The 22,633-nt window shown below is 40.6% G+C and overlaps 3 protein-coding genes and 1 pseudogene across 5 annotated transcripts in view; 1 reads left to right on the top strand and 3 right to left on the bottom strand.

Annotated features, from left to right (window-relative positions):
• The window catches only part of Dnal1 (dynein axonemal light chain 1), a 37,339-nt gene extending 24,603 nt beyond the window's left edge, over nt 1-12,736 (top strand). The window contains exons 6-8 of the mRNA XM_027931655.3: nt 1,815-1,941; nt 2,839-2,979; nt 7,961-12,736. Coding sequence (XP_027787456.1) covers nt 1,815-1,941; nt 2,839-2,979; nt 7,961-8,001 — 309 coding nt within the window. The 3' untranslated portion in view covers nt 8,002-12,736. The remainder of the gene's footprint in view (nt 1-1,814; nt 1,942-2,838; nt 2,980-7,960) is intronic.
• On the bottom strand, nt 6,909-7,435 carry LOC114089724 (eukaryotic translation initiation factor 1 pseudogene; annotated as a pseudogene).
• A 2,969-nt stretch (nt 12,737-15,705) lies between the features above and the next one.
• Nucleotides 15,706-16,767, bottom strand: Pnma1 (PNMA family member 1). Its single transcript, XM_027931563.3, has one exon. It carries the CDS (start codon nt 16,765-16,767, stop codon nt 15,706-15,708), a length of 1,062 nt encoding a protein of 353 aa, XP_027787364.1.
• Nucleotides 16,768-18,243: 1,476 nt separating this feature from the next.
• Mideas (mitotic deacetylase associated SANT domain protein) overlaps nt 18,244-22,633 on the bottom strand; it is a 66,298-nt gene continuing 61,908 nt past the window's right edge. For all 3 annotated transcript variants that reach the window (XM_027931495.2, XM_071607688.1, XM_027931494.2), the window contains 2 exons: nt 22,049-22,245; nt 18,244-21,746 (listed from right to left, as the gene is read on the bottom strand). In XM_027931495.2, the coding sequence (XP_027787296.1) occupies nt 21,569-21,746; nt 22,049-22,245 (375 nt within the window). In that variant the 3' untranslated portion in view covers nt 18,244-21,568. The remainder of the gene's footprint in view (nt 21,747-22,048; nt 22,246-22,633) is intronic.

The raw sequence follows: 22,633 nt of genomic DNA, 5'->3' as shown, positions 1-22,633 counted from the left end.
ACTTTTTTCTGAACACAGAAAAGTTAATAGATATTTGTATGTGCATGTACATATGTGTGTGTATATATACATTATATTGTTTGTACTACTAGCATACAAGGTATGTTTTTCTGTAATTTTGCTTTTTTATCCAATAATATATCAGGAATATTCTTCCATGTCAATACATGCATATTTAATGAATACTTTTAAATAGTTGTATATTTTTCCACAGTATTAGTATACAAAAATGTCCTTTATCACTTAATGATGGGGATATGCTCTAAAAAATGCAGCTAGATTGTGCAAACATTGTAAAGTTTATGTATACAAACCTAGATGGTATAGCCTACTTAAACTATATGGTATATACTGTCATGCATGGTTTGTCATTAACTGAAACATTACTACATGCTACATATCTGTATTTCTTTACTACTGGGCATTTAGATTATTTCCAGTTTTGGGGGGGGGTTTGGTTTTTTGGGGGCACATTTGCAGTCTCACCAGCAATGTATGAGTGTACCTTTTTCCCCACATCCTGGCCAACATTTATTGTTACTTGTATTCTTGATAATTGCCATTCTGACTGGAGTGAGATGAAATTTCAGTGTAGTTTTGATTTGCGTTTCTCTAGTTGCTAGATATTAAACATTTTTTCATTTATTTGTTGACTGATTGTATTTCTTCTGTGAAGTGTCTGTTCAGTTCATTTGCCCATTTATTTATTGATTGGTGTTTTGTTATTTGAGTTTTTTTTTTGTATATCCTGGAGATTAATGCTCTGAGGTTCAGGTGGCAAAGATTTCCTCCCATTCTGTAGGCTCTCTCTTCACATTCTTGATTGTTTTCTTTGTTGTGAAGAAGCTTTTTAGTTTCATACCATACCATTTATCAATTCTTGATTTTACTTCTTGCACTTTAGGAGTCTTGTTGAGGAAGTTGGTTCCTAAGCTAACATGATGGACAGTTGGGCCTGCTTTTTCTTCTAGTAGGCACAGGGTCTCCGGTTTAATGCTGAGGTCCTTGATCCATTTTGAGTTTTGTACAGGGTGAGAGATAGGAGTTTAATTTCATTTTGCTACATATGGATTTCTAGTTTTTCCAGCACCATTTGTTGAAGAGGCTATATTTTCAACAATATATGTTTATGTGATATAATCTTTATACTATAAATAGTAAGAGCAAGAGTTTAAAGCTGAATTTTATATACCAAATAAATAAAATGAATTGATGGATGGATAGATTTGATAGGACAAGTTTAGCAAATTGCTTATAGTGGATAGGTAGAAATGAATATGTGGGCATTTAATATAAAATTCTTTCAACTTTTTTGTTTATAATTTTTCATAAAAATGTTGAAAAAACCCTGAAGTTTAGAGCTAAATTTATTACTTAATATCAGTATAATCTCTAAGACATGATAGAAATCAAATTATTTGCCTTGTCTCCTTTGAATGTTATAAGAACCAAATTAATCTATAGGAAAGTAATGTGAAACTATATTATTCAATAGAAGTGATCATAGTGCCATTATTTCTCATTTTGGTGATTCTTGGTAAAGAATATTTTGTAAGTTTTTGCTCAATGAAGCAGTCAGAAGGAAGAGTTCAAATCAGTTTGAAGAAGGGAAGAGAATGTTCTGCTTCATTCCCTCAATAAAAAAGAACTTCCATATAAGAATCAGTGCTCAGCTCTCCTATAAGTGGACACGTGGGGACAGGTGGACAGGCAGGTCTTAGTGTTCTCTGAAAGTCGTTATCTGTTTTTAAGGAAAGAGGTCGGGAAAAAAATGCTAAAAATAAGCGTGTAAATCAGATTGCTTTCTTTTTCAGGAAGCAGTAGGAGAGACGTTAGAGGAATTGTGGATCTCCTATAATTTTATTGAGAAGTTGAAAGGAATCCATGTAATGAAGAAATTGAAGATTCTCTATATGTCTAATAACCTGGTGAAAGAATGGGGTAAGCTGAGAGCAACTCTTCGCTAACTTTATAGAAAATACTCAATAGGGAAAAAGAAGCAAAATGGGAACATTTATTTCTAAGCATAGAAATAATTATAGGAGTTCTTATATAGGAAATAGCTATTGGAATTCCTAAATTTTAAAGGCAAAAATATCTATTTAAATATTTACTTAGAGTGAATATAATTGGGAAGATTCTGGTCCTATTAATCATGAAAAAAAAAATGTTATCCAAGGGCTGAAGGAATCAATTTAAATAATTCTTGGGTAGAAGACTGACTGCTTGAGTAGAAGATTATCTTGCTTTGCTTTTTATCTCACGCTATTCATTCAGCATGTGATAAAGCTCTGTTATATTATTATATTTTTGAATCATGCCAGACTCAACAGGCATGGTTGAATAGGACATTCATTCACCTCTTCCCTCAAGGAGTTTACAGCTTAGTGGGGAAAATTTATTTATAAGCTAATAATTATAAAACTATAATAAATTCTGCAGTAAAGATTTGAATTAGTTGCTTTAATAATTCAAAGATGAGGAATGGGTAGAGATAGAAAGGCAGTTTAGCTTGGCCTACATTGATTCAGCACAGCATAAACAAGACTGTCATGAGATCAACTTATTATTTTTTTTCAACTCTGATCCTCATCTCTTCTTCTTATCTCACCCTTAGGCTAGCATTAAAGATAGAAGGTCTTCTTCCTTCCCATCCCATAATGTCCTCAGAGAATAACTTCATTATAGTAAAATTTCCCTAATCTTTTTCAAAATCTTAAACAACTGACTGTCCTGAATAGTCACAAATTGAGGGTTAGTGATTTGAAGTTCAATCGTCAAAATTAAAACAGTAAAACTTAACCCTTTTAATAAAGAAAGTGTGCTTTGTACTTGTAGCTGAATTTGTGAAGCTGGCGGAACTGCCCTGCCTTGAAGACCTGGTGTTTGTAGGCAATCCCTTGGAAGAAAAGCATTCTGCTGAGGGCAACTGGATTGAAGAGGCAACCAAGAGAGTGCCCAGACTGAAAAAGCTGGATGGTGAGTGATCCTGGGCTGGCTTGGAAATGCTTTATAGGTATAAAAATGGAATTTTTGGTATGGGACCATGACAAGGAGGAAAACTAAAGAAAATGATAGGTTGTCAGCCGGGCCTGATGGTGCACACCTGTAAATCCTATAAGCTAGTCAAGAGATTAAGGCAGGGGATCGAAAGTTTGAGACCAGCCTGGCCAATTTAGTCAGACCCTACTTCAAAACAAAAAGGGCTGGGGATGTAGCTCAGTGGTAGAACACCCCTGGGTTCAATCCCTCCAGTACCACAAAAAAGAAAATGAAAGGTCGTCCCTAATCTTCAATACTTTGTGTCCATATGAAATTTAGCGGTCCAGTTTTAGGTCAGGGTGAGATGAAAAACTCCCAGGATATTTACATGGTATGAGATCATCCTTAGACTAAAAGCATATAAGTAAGCTAAGCTTATTCTCAAGTTACAAAAGTATTATTTTGTGGAATGATTAGACATAAATGATAAATAGTTGAGCTATTTTTCATAGTTGGGTCAAAACTTTAATGTTCTCCCTTACCCCCTCACCACTGCCCAATTTTAGTTTCTAGTCTCTAAGATCCATGTTAATATTAGTAGATACCCCTGACTGACTGGGTCAAGTCCAAGCTTCACCACTTAATAGCTTTTGTGACATTGTACTCATTAATGAATCTCACTAAACCTTGTTCATTTATGATATAAAAACTGGAGAATGGTAATAATACCACTAGTAATCATTTTAGAGTATATATCACAGTGTTATAATGATGATTAAATTAAATAATCAATTTTTAACATTGTGCTTAGCACAAAGTAGTATTCAAAAATTATTAGTATTATCACTTTTAAAAGATTTAATAATGCCAAAATTCAAATATATGAGAAATATTTTAGTTTATATGGACTTCATTTTGACTTTGAACATCTCCTCCCCAATTCACTTTAGCTAGACTGTTCAGAAATTTAGTCTGTCAGTCATTCTTAAGGTCTCTGAATTATGCCATCATTATAGAAACAGGTCATGTGAAGCATGGTCATAGGTAAACTGTCCGCTAAGGTTACTACCAAGGTATCTATTGTCCCCATTCCCGGGGCCCTTTCAGAACTCATCCTGCCTGCCCCCTGCCTCATCTATGCTCCACTTGGGTTAAGAAAGTGACTTTTTTGGGCTGGGGTTTTGGCTTAGCGGTAGAGCACTCACCTAGCAAGTGCAAGGCCCTGGGTTCGATCCTCAGCATCACATAAAAATAAATAAATAAAGGTGTTGTGTCCAATTACAACTAAAAAATAAATATTAAAAAAAAAAGAAAGTGCCTTTTTGGGGGCTAGGTTTAGGGCTCAGCAATAGAGCGCTTGTCTAGCACGTATGAGGCATTTGATCCTCAGCACCACATAAAAATAAATAAATGTCCAACTACAACTAAAAAAAAATAATTAAAAAAAAAGAAAGTGTCTTTTTGAGAATGAAATCTTTGTGACCATAGGATTACCTCCTGAGATAAAACAGACAATCCCTTCTGGGTTTATCGCCTCCCAGAGGTGCTGTTAGGAAGCAGGGCTAAGATTCCTACGGTTCCATAACCTCAAGACCTCCCTCTCTTCTGCCACCCTCAGATGTTTGGGAAAAATCATCATCCCACTCCTTATCCACATTATTCTGTATCCTCTCACAAATAATATCTTCTCAATGTCTTCTGAGGCTTTTCAAAGACAAAACCAGTGTAATTTTTTCTGCTCTCCATATTCCCCATGAACAGTAATACACAGAGCTGACTAGCCTGTCTGGTTATGTGGATGAAAAGGAAATACTGAGAATAAAAGAATAAGTAATATCCAAGACACAGTGGTGGTGGTGGTGATGCTAACCATCATTATCATACTGTGTGTCAAAGGCATATTTGCCTTTGTCTTTACTATGCGCTTCCTGAGAGTCACAACCAAAACAAAGGACCTAGTTGTCTGTGCTTCAGGCTTCATTATCCATTATCTCTTCTCACCTCTTCACCACCCAACTTCTCTGTTCCATCCTTTCAATCCCGTTTTGTCTTCATCCCCCCATGAATATATCTAATATATCTAATATATTAATCTAATATATCTAATGCTCAGTACCCCAACTTACTGTAGCAGTTACTCTTAAATGGAGCTGCATCCCAGTGGAAAGACACTTCAGAATCTCTAAAAAGACAGTCAAGGAAAAGTATACAATTTGATAAGTTTTTTGTATATATGTCTATGGAACCATCATGATAGTTTACATAATGAACATGCGGCTTAGCCTTAAAAGTTTCTTTGTGCCTCTTTGTAATCCTTCACTCCTACTCCTTACCATCACCCCTCCCAAGGCACTCACTGACCTGCTTCATGTCCGTTTAGATCAGTTTATGTTTTCTAGAGTTTTATGTAAAAAGAACTATATAGAATGTTCTTTTTTCCCATCTAGATACATACCTAGGGGTAAAATATAAAAGGTAATAGATTACCTCTTGTAGGGAGATACAGGAATAATCAGAAAGAAGCTCAAAAACTTCTAAGATACTAGTAATGTTTTATTTCCTAAATTGGGTGGTGAGTATAATAATTAGTTTTATGACTCTGTTTATGCTATGTTTGTGTGAATAAATATTATTAAATTTAAAAAGAAATTTAAAAGAAAAAGTTCAGTGGTAGAGTGTGTACTTAGCATGTACACATTCTTGTTCGTGATCCCCAACACACATACACACACACACACACACACACACACATACACAAATTCTTTGGTTGGACTCTAGAAACCATTTGAAATCATTTGTCTTTACTTCCTTTAGAGTTGCACAAAGGAAATGAACCCCTTCCCTTAAAAATGAAACAGAACCCCTCATGTAGACCCTGAATAAACCAAGTCATGTTGTACTTTAGAGACCAAATAATGACCTTAGGCCAATCTGAACAGTTTCAGAAGAACCATCTTGGTCTTTCCTGAATCAAAGGGGTAGAAGAGAACAGAAATAGCTGTGGCCACTAATTTGCCTATTTTTGATACTCTTCTCTTGCTTATAAGCAAAACTGAGGAATCTTAAAAAGATAGACAATGCCAAATGCTAGTGGGGACATGGAAGAGCTAGAGCACTCATACCCTGCTAGATAATGAAACTTTGGAAAAGTGATATTATCTACAAAAGCTCTACAAATACATCCTTTGCGGTCCAGCAGCTTCTCTCCTAGATATATACTCCAAAGAAAAAGATATGTTTCCAAAAGTCATGTATAAGAATGTTCATAGAGGACTGGGGATGTGGCTCAAGCGGTAGCGTGCCCGCCTGGCATGCGTGCGGCCCGGGTTCGATCCTCAGCACCACATACAAACAAAGAATGTTCATAGAGGCACTATTAATAGCTAAAAATTGGAAATAACCCATTCGTCCATCAACAATAGAATAAATTATAGCATATGTATACAAGGGAATATTAAGTATCAATGAAAATGAATAAACTACAACTTCACACAACGTAGACGAGTCATACAAATATAATATTAAGCAAAAGAAGCTGGACAAAGTATATATGATGGTCCACTGAGGGCCTGCAGATATGTTTTGTTTCCTCTGCAGGGGTTCAGTTTTGTTTTGTTTTTTTAATCTCCAATCTTTTTTTTTTTTTTTTAAATATTTATTTAGTTAGTTAGTTATTGGCAGACACAACATCTTTGTTTGTATGTGGTGCTGAGGATCGAACCCGGGCCGCACGCATGACAGGCGAGCGCGCTACCACTTGAGCCACATCCCCAGCCCTTAATCTCCAATCTTTAATAATTGGAGAAGTTCACAAAAAATTCAGATTTCTGGCACCAGAGGACATATTTTTTGTGAAAATGAAAAATATTTCTTTGTACTTAACATAGAAAATTGTTAATGTGTGCAGGGCTTAGTTTATTTTCTTTTTTTTTTTTTTTTGGCTCTTTTCAGTTTATTGCATGAAGGAGTTACACTAGTCCAAGTTAAAAGTGGACCCCAAATGGTTACATTATACAAGCTGTGAGGTTTTTAAACTTGTGACAAGGGACAGAAAGGAAATTCTACTCATTGCAAGGAAATCCTCACTTAAGCTTCAGTGAGCCACAAGCACTTAAACCCCATGAACCTTCAGCTGATCGTCCTTAGCCAGTCCCATCTCTACCAGGAACTGGCGTATGTTCTTGCGCTGGTCACCCTGTAGCTGAATTACTTCTCCATGTTCTGGATGCTCAATTACAGTACCATTGCAGGCAAATTTCTTAAACGCCTTCACTAGTTTCTTTTTATCGTAATCATCAGTGATCCCTTGGACAGTAGTAAGGGTCTTCCTGCTGTGTCTCTGTTGAATTCTTATATGGATATAAATCCTCAGTGCCAGCAGGAAGCAGGTCATCACCCTTACTTGCATCAGCAAAGGGGTCGAAAGAGTGGAGGTTCTGAATAGCGGACATAGGATTCGCGGGGGGTGGGGGTGGGGGGGGTGGGGGGGTGGTGTCAGAGCTTGGGGAAGCGAGGGGGCTCAAGGGGGAGGCTGCTGAGTCCTCGGCGGCGGCTCAGTGACTGGGCTATTTTATTTTCTGTAGACACTTGTAGTCATTTTTATTTGCAACTCTCCATTTGGGGCACCAAATATTCATAAGTATTTATATTAATCCACTTGTGGATTCTTCTGAAAGCCTTTTTAGAGAATTTGAAACTTAAGTGATCTTTTTAAAAATATTTATTTTTTAGTTTTAGGTGGACACAGTATCTCAATTTTATTTTTATGTGGTGCTGAGGATCAAGCCCAGTACTTCATGCTTGCTAGGCGAGCACTCTACTACCGAGCCTCAGCCCCAGCCCTTAAGAGATTATTTTATAAAATTATTTTTATTATGGCACATTTCATAACTTCTCAGACTTCCTTAGGAAAATATTTTCATTTAGAATATTAATAATCTGTTGAAAATGACCAGAAATAATTTTCTTTTCATTTTAGGTACTCCAGTAATTAAAGGGGATGAGGAAGAAGAAAATTAATGCCATATTTTCCACATTGTGTTAACTTATTTAAATGTAATGAGAACAATAGAAAGTTTTGTATAATTGTCTATTTTAAAGATTCTGTGTGGGGCAAAAAGTTCCTAAGATAAAACAAATCTCTCCCCTCCATCCTTTTAAAAACCTGTTTGGTGTTGCTTCCCCAAACTGTGACACCAACTTTATATAGTCTAGTTCTTGTTTTCAAAATTACAAATTTTCCATCTTTGTCTTCAGTCCCAATTATATGTTACGTGGCCCCATCTACTGATATTTGTAGACCAGTCATTTTTAATAGCAAAGGAACAAATGTTCTTTATTCAATTAGTTTACTATTTTTAGACTGGGCATTTTAAAAGATACACTTTTGAATCTGTAGAAGGTCCATCTCCTTACAACATGAACGTATCATGCCTTTGGTTTAGAAGGCAGCATGGTGATGGGAAGAGTTCCTCTCAGAACTGCAGCACAGCCCTGGAACCAAGACTCCAAAGTCCCAGTTGGAAATACTGTGGTGAAAAAGGGAAGATTAATATCTTGGAGGCCTTCTAGCTCATGTTATATTTACTTACTTGCTTTTCCAAAAATGTGTACTTTGTCAACTGGAATTTAGGTTGTCTTTATATACATGACCACTTGAGTCACTGTGTATAGTCAGTCATTCTGTGATCAAGGTCAGTGGTTAAAATGACTCTCATGATCACTTCTTTGACCAGAAACGTGGCCATGTTACTCAGGTAGGCCTGGCCTTAAGCATACTTTTTGGTTTATAGTTCTTTATATTTTTAAAGCAGTGGTCAGTAGTCCTAGCCTAAATATAGACCATTGATATACATCAAAATTTGTCCCAATTATTTGGTCTAATGACCCCATTGTTATGGTTAGAAGGGTACAGACTTAAATATTGAATTTGATATTTCTCAATAAAATGAAGCTTAGTATTTCAAATATATTTTTTGAGAAGTTCTAGGTTAAACAGCTTGTAGAGTGTATTATGTAAGTGATTGTAGAGGGAAAAGAGAAGAGATGTTTCAGTATGGGATCCCAGGCAAATGGCAGTATGTTTGAGGATTGCCTTCTATATGAAGCATTGTGGATGACTTAACCTCAAAACTGCAAAGCAATAGTTAGATGCAGAAATTAGGAGTTGTCATTCAAGAAAATTTTTTTTTCTGGAAAATGCAAGACATTATCAGTAACCAGAGGAAGTCCATAGCAGGCCATGACTGAATCACTAATAAATTACAGAAAAGAAGTCAGGGGCCCCCTGCCAAATTGTGCCTAAAGTCTCTCAACCAGAGACTGTTAATTCTTGTTTCCCCATCTACTTGTGTGATTTTATTTACATGAAATCACAGCGAAAGAGGGGAGACACTTTTTTTTAAAAAGTGATTGAATAAGTAGTCCTAGGTTTCAGAAATTTACTGCTACAATTTAAGTAGGAATTACTTGGTTCTTTAAGAATCAGTCTGATCAAAAGGGACCACTGCTTTGACAATCAACTCTAAATCCAAACAAGAAGAATACTTAGTCTAACCCTTTTTTAGCTCCTTTTAGCTCTTCCTTTCAATTTTTTTGGAAGAAACCTTTACCCTGACTGGCTTATACATACAAAGCCTTTGGGCATTCCTTTTATGAACCAGACACATTGAACCTTCATTCTCCTTGGTGATGTTTAATGAACCTTCATTCTCCTTGGTGATGTTTAAAGCCCTTAAGCTGAGAGGGAAAACCATCTTCTTCATTTGTAGTTTGCACTTCATTCAGTAGGCAATCTGGAAGCCATGTCGCTATATATGGGTATATTTTCTAAAGGTTACTACAAAAGTGAACATAATAGAAAATGGATGACTTTGTATTGAATTTATGCAATGGCTTTCAGTTTTAGTGTTTGGTTTTTCTGAATTATGTAATACAAGAATTAATTTTCTCTTAATCTCCTCATCTTTCAATCATTGGTAGATATCATAGACACGCAAGGTGCTTTATTCATTTCACACGAAATTCATATTCAGTTCTACTCAAGTCTTTCAATGACTTTTGTGCATCCCTTTCCCTGGAATTAAAGCCAGAATTCATGCAATTAGAAAATGGAAGTTTGGATGTATGAAGGTTCAGGATATTCTCTCAAATCATTCCTTAAATCAACCCTTACTGATGCAGTTGATATTAAATGCCTTTGGTTTTATGCCTCTTAGATATTTGACCTAGTTGGAACAGATGCTATCTGTGCTTCTCCATTGGTGAATCATTTAAATTTCTTTAAATGATGGTAGAGCTCTGGAATAGTCCAGTATTTTAATTTTTCACAGTGAATTTTATTTTAGTGTATCAAGGAATTCAACGTTTCTACCTTCCCTAATTCTAAGCTTATGATTACCCCTTGTCAGATCTTGAAACATAATATGTTCTGTTCATAGGAGTTTCTTCCTTTAAATCAGAGGTTCACAGCCTTGCCACTTTTGGCCTATATAATTAATTGTTGTGGGTGGCCATCCTGTATATTATGAAGATATTCAGCATCCCTGGCCCGGATAGATGCCAGTAGCTCCCCCTTCCCAGTTGTGACAGTAAAAGATGTCACCAGACTTTGCTATCTGGCCCTTGGGCAAAAAGTAGGAAGACATTTTCCTGTGGTTAAAAACCAGTGCTTTTTGCTCTGGTTCCTTTTGTCCCGGGTCCATTTATTTTTCATTCTAAGGCCATGTGCCACTGGAATTGTTATATGAGAGAATGTGCTGTTTTTAATAATCATGAGTGGGAGGAAATGGCCAGTAATGTTTTCCATTTTTGTAATGCTCATTCTCGTAAGTTTCACATAGTATTAGAAACTCAGGGCTGGAAGGTTCAGCTTATCTTTTTTCAACAGGGTCTCAGCTTTTATTTCTTAGCATCCTTGCTTATTAAGGACAGTGATTATTAACCTACCTCTCTGTTACTATCAACAGAATCCAATTTGTCTCTAAAGTTTAATATTTTGCATACACTTTAGAAAATATATAATCATCGTCTAATGCACAAATTTTTGCAGACTATGACCATCATTAAATACAGAAAAAATATTACGTAAAATTTATCATGAAAATTAGGTTGTATAAACATTGATTTTGAGTGTGACCAGAAGAATGTCTGCCTGCTCATGATAACTGGTCGATAACTTGGTATGTTTACTGGATCCATTCCACGTGAAAAGGTTGTAGAAGACACTTAAATGTGGTTCTTGAGTGGGAATTTCCACTTGAATGAGTACTTCTGAAACTTTTTGCCAGTGGTCTGAAAGCATAGGAGGCATGAGAAATGAATCTTGAGTGTTGTCTGATTCTCAGAGTTGGTAATATGTAAATAGAGTTGGAATCTTCTACCTGGGTTTGTCTTAGAACTAAATGGAAAAGCATAGGGCCAGCTCAGACGGTTGTATTTAATCAATTGCTTTTAAAAACTGGGGAGAAGTGTCAAAGCATTGATCATGAGTAGTTAGTGCCTCTCTGACTGCGGTCAGACCATTAGTTCATTAAGACCTTATACATTGTTAAGTATTGGTAAAAGGAGAAAACTGCTAAACTGCTAGTTATCCCTTACCAGAAATTCATTCCTTTGAATTTGGCACCCACTTTCTTTATTTGGGCTGTTTAATGTGTCTGTAAATAATGAAACAAGATTCAGTATAGCAGAGGTGGTGCTGCTTCAGACACAGCTAATGTGACCACATTCCTTTGTCTTTACTCCAGCATGTCTTACTGCTTTCTTTTTGTAAAATTATAAAATAGGTGAAATTTTTTTAAAAAATTAAGAATTATATGTTTAAAAACACTGAACTTTTAGAACTATCTGTATCTCTATTCCTACCTACTTGTTAATCAGTGACTGTAAAGGAAGGACACTGAAAGGAAGAACTAGACTGAGTCTTAATCTTCTTCTAAGACAAATTGGTAAAACTTCACTCAACACTTGAAGTCCACAATTGGATTCTAGCTAATATCCCATATTGGGCAGGTTAGAGGGAACCAACCAAATTATGATCTAGCAAATTTAACTTGGGGGTGGGAGAGAGTAAACTATTTTTCAATAGATTTGCACTTTAAAATTATGAACTGGATGTTAGTGGAAAGTACTTCCAAAGGACAGGTGGATAAATACCTAACCTGTACATAGAGTTAAGAGAATCAAACCTTACCCTTGCTCATTCTAAGCCCACATGAGCAGCTGCTGTCTGTCAGTGTAATCAGTCAGGATTTCCCAGTTTCCATGCTTGGGTCATCTTCCATGTCTGCTACATCTGAGATCATCCCTCTGAGGATGTGTCAAGTAATTCTGCTCAGATAGAAACTTTGTGAGTTATCTTTCCCACATCTAGTTTTTAAAAATTAATTTAGATGTTGACTAAATGAAGTTGTGGCGAAGTTTTTCTGAGGTGCTACTGCCTCAAGGGATCACTCCTATCAAAAGACTGGTGAATTTGAAGCTGAAGAGAATCTACTTATAGCCAGCTACTTCTCCCAGGTTATGTGTTATGAGTGTGAGCGTCATTCCAGTCTTTGGCTTCTAGAAGCCACTCCATTCTGAACATTTTGACATCTACTAATACTCCAGTAATAATCTTTTATACATGGGAGTTTTGTAGCATGACTTTATGACTAAACTTATTGTGTGTTAAATTATTTAGAAATATTGAGTTTCTGAATGTTATTTTGTGAGACTTGTTTTAAAATAGTAATAAATTGTGTTATTTTATAAATAGTGTCTTTGTTATGTGATCATTAGTTTTAGCTAATTAGAGCAACTGTGTAAACTTCTCATGATACTCACTTCTGAAGAAATTCAGATTTTGGATGACATAGTCCATGCAGCTATGGATTGGGTGGATGGGTGGGCGGAACAGGAAGCGGCATAAAAGGAGAAAATGGAGAGAGAGAAAGAGTGAATGTCTCATTTCTTCATGCCTAACTTTAGTACCAGTGATAACCTCCTTTCCCAGGTTAATAAATCTTTAATCATTTCAAATTTTTTGGCTCCTGGAAAGAGTGCTTCCTGGGAGAGCAAATTACTACTGCAATTGACCATTCCTGCCCTTGCCTTACTTCCAGAAGTGCACAAAGTAAAGCTCAAGATGAGATGCAAGGACAACTAGCAACATCAGTAACATTACACATTTTGTCAGCATATATTCTTTGCTATCAGGCAAAATATAATTTTGGTCATAGAATAGACTGTGACACAGTCTCTACCTCTTATTCCATAGTTCTTTGATTATGCAAGATTTTTAAATTTCTAATTTGTTCTAAATAGCTATACATGACAACACATTTTGACACACCATACATAATTGGAGTATAATTTATCATTCTTCTGGTTGTACATGAAGTAGAGTTACGAAGTCATGTAATCATATATGCATAGGGTAATAATGTGCGATTCATTCTACTATCATTCCTACCCAGGCCCCCTCCCCCTCCTTTCACTCCCTCTGTCTAATCCAAAGTAATGAGGATGTTTCTTGCTGCTATCCCTTCTTAAAATTTTCTGAGCCTACAGTTCATAGCATAAACAGCTCAGTTATTTCTGGTCGTTTTTTAAGAACAAAGGATGGGCATCTAGGATCCTGACATCATTTTATTTTTATATATTGCAATAAATATGTACATGTGCACATGTAGACACAAACAATTGTTACATATGATTAAATAAAAGGAGTCAGACCTTACCTCCTAGGATGTAATTGATTCTGCAGCTGTAAAAAGACACAGGGCTGGTTGTACACTTGCAATTGCCTATAATGTGTAAGGCCTTGGGTTTGAACCCCAGCACTAAAAAACAAACAAACAACAACAAAAAAAAACGGAGCAATAGTATATAACCCAAATGTACATACAAGCATAGAATGTTCCTAACATATTGGGTGAAAAATGAAAAACCTCCCTTTACTTTTAAAAAATGTAATATGTACGTGTGTACAGATTGGGAACGTGGCTGGTTGGCACATGATAACAGGATGTGTGTATAAAGTGTGTGAAATGAAATGTGTGCTGGGGGATGGAAGGCTGGCATAGTATTCTTGTGGAAGAACAACTTAATGACTGAGTACTGAGCAGGAGCCTGGAGCCTGAATGAAATGTGATGCCCAGGATGGTAGGGGAAATTGAGTCTGGTAGGTGTGTGTGGGGGGGGAGACATGGCAAATGATTGTCAGGGGAAGTGAAGACATGCATATCTGTTGAGGGGGATGAGGACATAAAAAGGGTGATGTTTGTAAGGGGAGGAATGACACAGAGGAACGGTTGTGATGTGGGACATAAAGGTACAAGTCTATAGACAAATCTAGAAAAATATCAATATTACTCTTTATAAACCCCATGCCATATGAACATATGCACAAACATACGCACATGTGAATCAGCTATAATTTTAAAATCTTATTAAGAGAAACCCCAAAAGAACACTTAACATCTGTATTTTTACTTCATGGATATACACCTGCAGTCATTCAATCTCTACAGCCAAATATGTTTTTAAGCCTTTCAACTTTTTATATCTTCTAGATATGAAATGGCTTCTGTAAAAATTAACTTTCCACCGAATGATGACTTAATTATAAGTTATTTCTTCAGTTAAGCAATTTTAATTGCAAAGTGACTTTAAAAGGGAGGAAAAAAACATTACCAGATAACCTCCTAAATCTCATTTCAGAATTTTCTAGAATTCTGTATTAATACATATAACTGTTAACCTTCTAACATTTACCTTGAAGAAAACATGTAAAACCATGCTATTTAAGGTCACATAGTAATTAAAATTAAGATTAGATAGATACTTCTGACAGGGGAAAGTCTTCATAAGAAAAAAATATAGAGACCTGAGTTACACTGAAAATTTTTATACATGTCAAAAAAATGAGAAGTCCATAAAACTTTTAAATTATTTTTATTTGTATACGTCTATTTGATATAACTTCAAACTTTAAACACTTAGAATCAGCATGAACAAGAATTATTTCGTAACAAAGACCAGAAGTGGAGGAATGGGTTACTCATACCAACCTCCCCATGCGATTTATCTCATCCTGTGAAAAATTGATTTACACAGCTCCATAACTGCAGTATTTCCATACACCCCATTTTGTAGTCTCAGAATACTTTTCAGTTAAATTGATGCCAAAAGATGAGAAATAAATCTGCATTGTAAAGCTGAGCAATAGCAACTAATAAATTCGCATTTAGTTCCATTAATATAAATCAGGAGCAATTTACAGTAAACAGAAACTAGTCACGATATTAGTAACAAATATAACAGTTCACATTTTTACTGAACACTTCCCGTGAGCCAGGCCCTGCACTAAACATCTGAACATGCAATTTCACATTTATCTCAATAGGAAGTGTCACAGGTTCACGTTTTTTCACGAAGGACGATGATGCCACGATGACAGCTTGCACCAATCATTGTGTCCAAGCCTTTCTCTGGCGTTTTAGCCAGCATGACCCACTTGTATCATTGCTGCAGCTTACAGTGCTAGCTTGCACAATTTTACGGATGTTACAGGGGTATGCAGGCCTGACTTCCCCGCCCTGTCCCACCCACCCCGGGGGGGAAAAAAAAACAAAATAAAAGGCTAAGTCTTCACTACTCAAGAGACACGCCTGAAGACCGCACAGGTATAACGAAAGCAGCTGCGATCTAGGTCTGCACTAAAGCCCCCTCTCCTGATACTTAGAAGTGCCCCTCCAGGCCTAACTGCAGTAGAGCGGCCTCAGCCTCCTCCTCTTCCTCCTTGGCCTCCTCCTCGCGGATCTGCACCAGCAACTGGAAAAGGTTAGGGGCCGGCCCTTCCGCAGCCCCCGTCAGCCACAGCTGCCTCCGGATGGCCCCGCTGTGGTTGGCCCCGGCAATGACCTGCTCCAGGCGGGCCTGGTTCACGTTATCTTTATCAATGGCCCCCTTCTCCACCACCTTCTGCAGCAAAGGCTCCAGACGAATGACATAAGCAGATAACTTTTCTCCTGGGTTCTGGTAAGTGTTCAGAAATCTGACCTGCGCATCCCTAGAGCTCTCCACGCTCCCAAACACCTGCTCAAGCGCCTTCAGGCATTCCGCGGTGGTTATGGCAGGGTTGTTGGTCTTGAGGATGCGAATAACATCAGCGGCGGGGCCTCTCAGACTCTCCATCAACCGCCGCCTCTTTTCTACATCAGACACCTGCCACTCTTCTATGACCTCATTAGTGTGCTCCAGCCACGGATCAAAGGTCTCCTCTCCAGGCCCAGGGATGTCCCTCCCAGAGAACAGAGTCAGCTTCTTGTACCATATGGACTCAACAAGAGGCTGAATAACATTATCCAAAATGTAGTTGAGCATCTCTGCTGGCATTTCTGGACCTGGGGCGGGAACAGGGTTCTGAAACCCAAGGACACGGGCAACATCCTGCACGGTCCACCCCTCTCTAGCTAGAAAGAGGTGCAACCTTTCTAAAAACTCAGCATCGGAAGTGGGGGGCTTAAAGACCACTTTCCAAACTCCTCCTTTACCTGGCATCTCCCTGGGGATCGCGGCGTAATCTACCGCCCCAGTGAGCTCTAACAAGGCTGCTTTCGCATTTTCTTCCCTCCAGAACATTCTCCCAAGTACTCGATAGGGTACCTGAGGCATCGCAGCCTGGAGGGTCTCTTCGATTTCAGCCTCATCACAGTTTACTGGGATCCCCCAGACCAGCAGAGCTCTCTGGGAGTTCACATCCATCCCCCTGCACCAGTCTTCCAACAGTGTCATTGCCATTTCCCCAACTATCAAGGGCGCCAATTATACAAATATGGATTAGACTGGCTCACCGTAATCTGCGATTTAGAACAATGCGACACACCCTCCAAGCAGGACAGAGGGCGACAAGCTTCACGCAATCACAATTAACAAATGACACCAAAGTTCTGGTCTCGCCCGTTTCCTGCCCCCAAAGTCAGTTAGCCGGCGGGTCCGCGCAGCTGGGTCTCGGGAAGCTCAGTCACGCGGCGGTCGCCATCTTGCGTCTCGGGTTGGGGTCCGCAGCCAGCAGCCGGGGCGTCGCGTCGTTGCAGTGCAGAAGGCGAGAAGGAAGGGCGGGAGGCGAAGGCACGAGCCTCAGGGCCGGGGATCGCCGAGTGTGCTCGCGGGGCGTGGCCGCTCCTCCTGCAGCAGCGGCGGCTGGGCGCTCAAAGGTGCTCCAGAAGTCAATCGGACTTCGGGGCCGAAGCCTGGCCTTCAGGTGGCCTTCAGGTGGACCAGGAGCGGGTCCTCGGCGGACCGAGGGAGAGACAATCCGCGACCGCAGCCGGGTCAGCCGGCGAGTGGCGGCTTCGCTGGTGCGGGGACCCTTCCGGGCAGCGAGGACTGGGGACCGAAGCAGCAAAGGCGCGGGAACAACAGAGAAAAGGGACTGGAGGCAGCGGAGGCGAGGGCGGGCAGAGGTGGCCCAACACCCGGGCCACAGCAGCTGCAGAGGCGATGGCGCGTCCTTCTCAACAACCTGCCGCGTAGTTACTGCCGCAGTGGAAGGCGGGGCCCGCCAACTAACACTCTGCACTCCGCCCCTACTGCCCCCGCGGTGGCGCTCGCGCCAGTGTAGCCATGGCAACGGTGTCCCAGACGACGCGAGACCCGAGCGCTCTGGCAGGTCGAACGGTTACTATGGTGCCAGCTAGGGGCTCCAGCATTCTTTTCTCTTATGGCCATTTCCTTTTTCATATTTTCCAGATTCTTTTTACAGTAAACAAATACTGCTAAGCACCATGTTTAAAAATTAATAATTCTGGAGTGAATGTCGATGCTAATGTTAAAAATGCATGCATCACGGTGGACTTTTCTCCTCGGGTTACTCATTCATACTAGGCACGCTGCTTGATGTATATAAAAATACTCTTCAGCACCCCAGCTTCCAGGTACCCGCTAGCAACAGTCTGTATCCTTTGTATTCGTTTAATCCCAATGAAACGAAAACGTCATAGTATGCCATCTTTATGTTGGTGTACAAAACATTAACTTAAGGCTTCTTGTCTAAATTTTTATAAAAAGATCGATCTATCTATTCAGCTATCATCTTGCACGGTAGCCAGGCAAATAGTGTGTTATTTCTCCTGTTCTGGCCTTTTTGACAATAAACTGGTAAAACAGAATCTTTATGGCTCAAAAATGTCAAGTAATCTCCCTTCAAACAAAACAAGCCTACTTACATCAACCCCAGATGGTGAAAATCCCCCTAAAAAAAACAGCATTCAACTCTGAATTTTTAAAACCTTATTTAATAAAAGGTTTAAAGATACAGAAGAACATTCAAAAGTAAATAAGTTACATAGGTACATTACAATCACATCAGCAAGATTCTCTTTAGTGTATTAATTTTTTATAAAAAGCACACAAAAAATAAAATCTTCAGTCTGGTCTATCACAACTGTACAGCAAAAGAGGTAATATTTATATATATATATGTACACTATTTTAATATGTAACAGTCTTTTTAAAAAAGGGTGCCACAGGCAGCAAACACACAAAAGGCAGTGTCTGATCATTTTTGTTTCAAAATAAAAGGAATATACTTATTTATATGCTACTAAATTTTTTTTTTACAATAATTACAAACTGTCAAGGCTGTTCCTGTGCTCTGTCCCCTCCAACAAGGCCTTCAGTTTAGAGACAAATGAGGAAAAAGGTGAATTAGCTGCAAATTGTTAGAGGCAAATATTAACACAGCCAAATATGGGGTGGACACAAATGTTTTATAAAAATATGCATACTTCCTGTAAACCTAAGGAGTTAGGCTTGCCAGTCTGGTAATAAATAACATCCCAGAAAAGTGAGCCCCATTGAAAACATTGAAACAGCTGAGGCTTGTATATGTGTTGTATTCCTCCTTCATCTTAACATCTGGCACATAAGAAAGAGGTTAGGTCACTGAGGCATTTAAATATAGGCAATCCCTTTAAACATAAGCAGCACAAGACCTCTGTGCCAGGGGTGGAGGTTGGGTGGCAGAGGGGTGGGTGTGTACCTTAGCTGTGAGAGGGGCTGCTGAAGGCATGGAGGACAGTAACGATGGCACTGTCTCCTTGGATGGGTAAGAGACCTCAGAAATGGTCTGGAACACAGGCACTAGGTCAGTTTCACACCCTTAGCTGAATGCTGATGGAAGCCGGGAGATGGATATGGATAAATGGTATGGGGGGACATTTATAAAGCTGAAGGTGTTTGTCACTTAACTTCTTAAAGCAGAGCTCTGAATAGGAGGGAAAAACAGCAACAAAAGACAAGCCTAACATGTTCACAGGGAGAAAGCACCATTAAGGGTATACATATCTATGCCAGCTTCTACACTTGCACCTATTTTATTAACAGGTCACTCACCACAACTGCATCTGCCCTCTAAACATTTCAATTTTCACACTGCATTCTAGATACGAATGTATACTGAAGCATGTGCCCTCCTAAAGTAGGGACTCTGATCTGATTAATACCAAGAGATACCATCTTGATTTTCCCTGGCTACATTTGCCTGGTCTCATTTCTGTGAGCTTAGAATAGAATCACTTTCTTATTCAAAGAGATATCCAAGAACTAGATGTTACCACTGAACATAAGTCTCACGTGACTGAAGGTTTCTGTTATCACATGTTCATAAAGGGGCCTGAAACCAAGTATGGTTTAAAGAGAACAAACCATGGGAAACATAGGTAGCACTTTGGGGCTAAGCTGTGAAGGCACTCATTATAGAAGTGATTTAGAAGAGAGCCTTAATTTGCTGCCCTCCTGCTTCTAGAGGGTACACCAGATTTTGCCATCTTGGGACTTTTAGTAAACTAATAAGGAAGCTGGAGATCTAGGTAGTTGTCCAGGAATCTTACTCCCATAGCTGGGGTTCTATAGAACCATATTAAAGTACAAATTAATATGAAAAATACCTGATAGCATAGTTAAAACCCTCTTTCATTCACAGTTACTGGAATAATGACTTTAGCCTATCTCCTGAAGAGTCTCAGAATAAATCCTTTTTGGATCCTCCCTAGTATGTTGCTCTCTCTTATACACATTCATTTGGAATTTCTTTTGCACAATTAAAGTTGGGTAATGAGATCAGAAAATTAACTTAGGCCCCCTATGGGAATGGCAAGTGACTGGGCCTCCAGAACCTTCTGGTCTTTTCACTTCAGTGATTCCATGCCAAATATGGCTTCTTCGAGCCAGAATCCAGGCCTGGTAAACAATACTAGAATTGTGACCTTCTGCCAGCTCCCTCAGGCAATTTCAAAGTACAGAAGGGTCAGCAACAAGAACTGCCTTTGATCTCCCTCACTCCTCCTAGTCTCTGTGTGGCTTCGGTGACACCCTCCTCTTTTCCACCCTCTCTCAATGCTACTATCATTCCTTTTGGCAAGAGCTACCAAAGCAACAAGATGAGGAACCCTAGGGCCTTGGGGTGGAGATGGGGATGTCAAGAAGGTGCCATGTTTTGGGATAAATGCACTTGGGCCTCTGGAATGCATGAGGCCCCTGGTCCCTGAGAGGATGTCAAAAATTAAATATTAAGAATAAATAAATAGCTCCCAAATGACCCGAGTCAAGGAATGAAGGCTCCTGTTCAATCTAGTTAGGAGACCTCCCCCTCCCAGGGAAGGATCCAGAAATCTCCAGAGTGCAGGACTGGGGCTGGGCTATGGAGATCAACACTGAGTGGGGTGCAGTGGGGTTAGGTGGCAACTGCTGAGGACAGGAGAGAGGCAAGCAGGGAGCTGGCACCAAGGAGGAACAGGCTGGGCCTCACCAGGACCTGCCTGAGGCTAAGCTCCCTCAGCAGCCTCCAGAGCCCCAAAGTATTTGGCAAAAAGGAGAAAAGCAGGAAGAGCCAGGCTTGTCAGAAGCCCCCCTGGGGCCTCGCCCTGCAGCTCCCAGCCTCTGGACAGTTCAGGCAGAGAGCAGAGGAAGGGAACACTGGCTCCTTTCCCAAATGTTTGAGAAAACTTTGCAGACCCAGCAGGGCTGCTAGCAAGCAGCAGAGGGACAGTACCTGTCGGCAGCTTCGCTCCAGGGAGGAGGTAGCCTGAAGACAGGGTCACTGGAGCAGCTCAGGCCTGGGCACGGCTGTGCAAGGACAGCACAGGTGCCAGGCTACCACACTCCCTCCCAGTAAGTCCCATTATCTGGGCTTGAGGGAAGGCAACCTTCCAGAACCTCTGGGGAGGGGAAATAATGCTGCAATGGGAGTGAGCTTGTGCTTGGCTCCATGGTGGCTTCCAGGAGACGGAGGAGGTGGGAGGCCAAAGAGGAGGGAAGAGGCTGTGCAGCAGCAAAGAGGCAGCAGAGATCTGAGAGGCAGCTGGGGGCCGCCCCCCGGGGACCAGGACTCTCACAGTTCCAGGAACCAGGAAAGCAGAAGGACAACTTCCGACAGACTGAATGCAAAGAGAACTGGATCCTGCAGCCCTTACCACTGCTCCTGGGGCCTTTATAAAAAAAGAGCCATTTATTTCACTGTCTTATTTGTTTTGTTGATACAAGTCCACGTGACCCGGTCCTCACTCCCTGCCCGGGCCTTGGGAGAGGGGCAGGTGGCCGCTCAGCCCTTCTCGCCCGCACCGCTCTCTTCTCGCAGCGCCTGCGGGTGCGGGGCGGCAGTAGCGGCGGCGGCGGCAGCGGCGGCCTCCTTCTCCCTCAGCCTCAGCGCCGCAGCCTTCTTCTCCTGCTCCGCGTGGCTCTTCATGTGCGCGCTGCGGCTCTTCACCTTGTAAAACACCCTGCGGAGCGGAGGGGCTCAGGTAAGGGGACGGTCCCTCCCCCGAACCCTGGGGAGAGGGCTGTGGCGCCCCCGCTTCCCGGACTCGGGCCGGGTCCTTCCAGTCCCTGACGCCACTCTTGGCGGGACGCTCCTCAGTAGCTTCCCCGCCCCCAAAGCTGTTCGGTGACGTCACTGCCCTGGAAACTCGCCGAGCCAATCAGAAGACAAGTCGAGGGCTCCCAGACGCTTCCCCTAATCCACTTCCGCCCCGCCCCCTCGGATCGTCACCGGGTCCCCGCGTGGCTGCACTGGCCATCTTACCTGCCACATTTTTTACAAGGGAAAGTGTTCTCCTGATTTTGAGTCTTATTAAATGTCTCTGTTTTTTTCTTCCTCTCCGAAAAAGACAGTGCCCTTCGAGACTTCCCTGGTCCCTCCCGTGGCTTCTCTGAAGCCTGGCCACCGGCCGACTCAGGGGCATTGGACTCGTGGCTTCGGAGAATAAGAATGTCATTGGCCTGGAGAGAAATCAAGGAGTTGAGTGATTCGGGGGAAACATAGATCCATAATTCTGGTATCTCAGGGAACAGAGGCCCTTAAAGGTCATATACTCCTGCCAAATTGTCACCTAGCACCTACTTGAATCCCTCCAGTGACAGGGACCTTACTATCTCTCCAGGAGCCCACCGGGTCTTGGGTGGCCTCTAGCTCTATCATTTACAAAGTTGCTGGCACTGTAATTCCAGCAGCCTTTGTGGAAGCCCTCAGTTGATAAAAACTTCTTGATGCTTCTGACTGGGGATCTTGGTATCTTAATTAATGAAGCTTGTGTTCATAGTTTCTGTCATTTAGTGCACTCATGCCGTCATGCCATAAAAGAGACTCAGGCTCAGATGATGTGCCAGG

The sequence above is a fragment of the Marmota flaviventris genome, chromosome 2 (assembly GCF_047511675.1).
Source record: "Marmota flaviventris isolate mMarFla1 chromosome 2, mMarFla1.hap1, whole genome shotgun sequence".
Classification (NCBI taxonomy): Eukaryota; Metazoa; Chordata; class Mammalia; order Rodentia; family Sciuridae; genus Marmota; species Marmota flaviventris.
The sequence above is the reverse complement of the archived record's forward strand: the minus strand, read 5'-3'. Positions and strand labels throughout refer to the sequence as shown.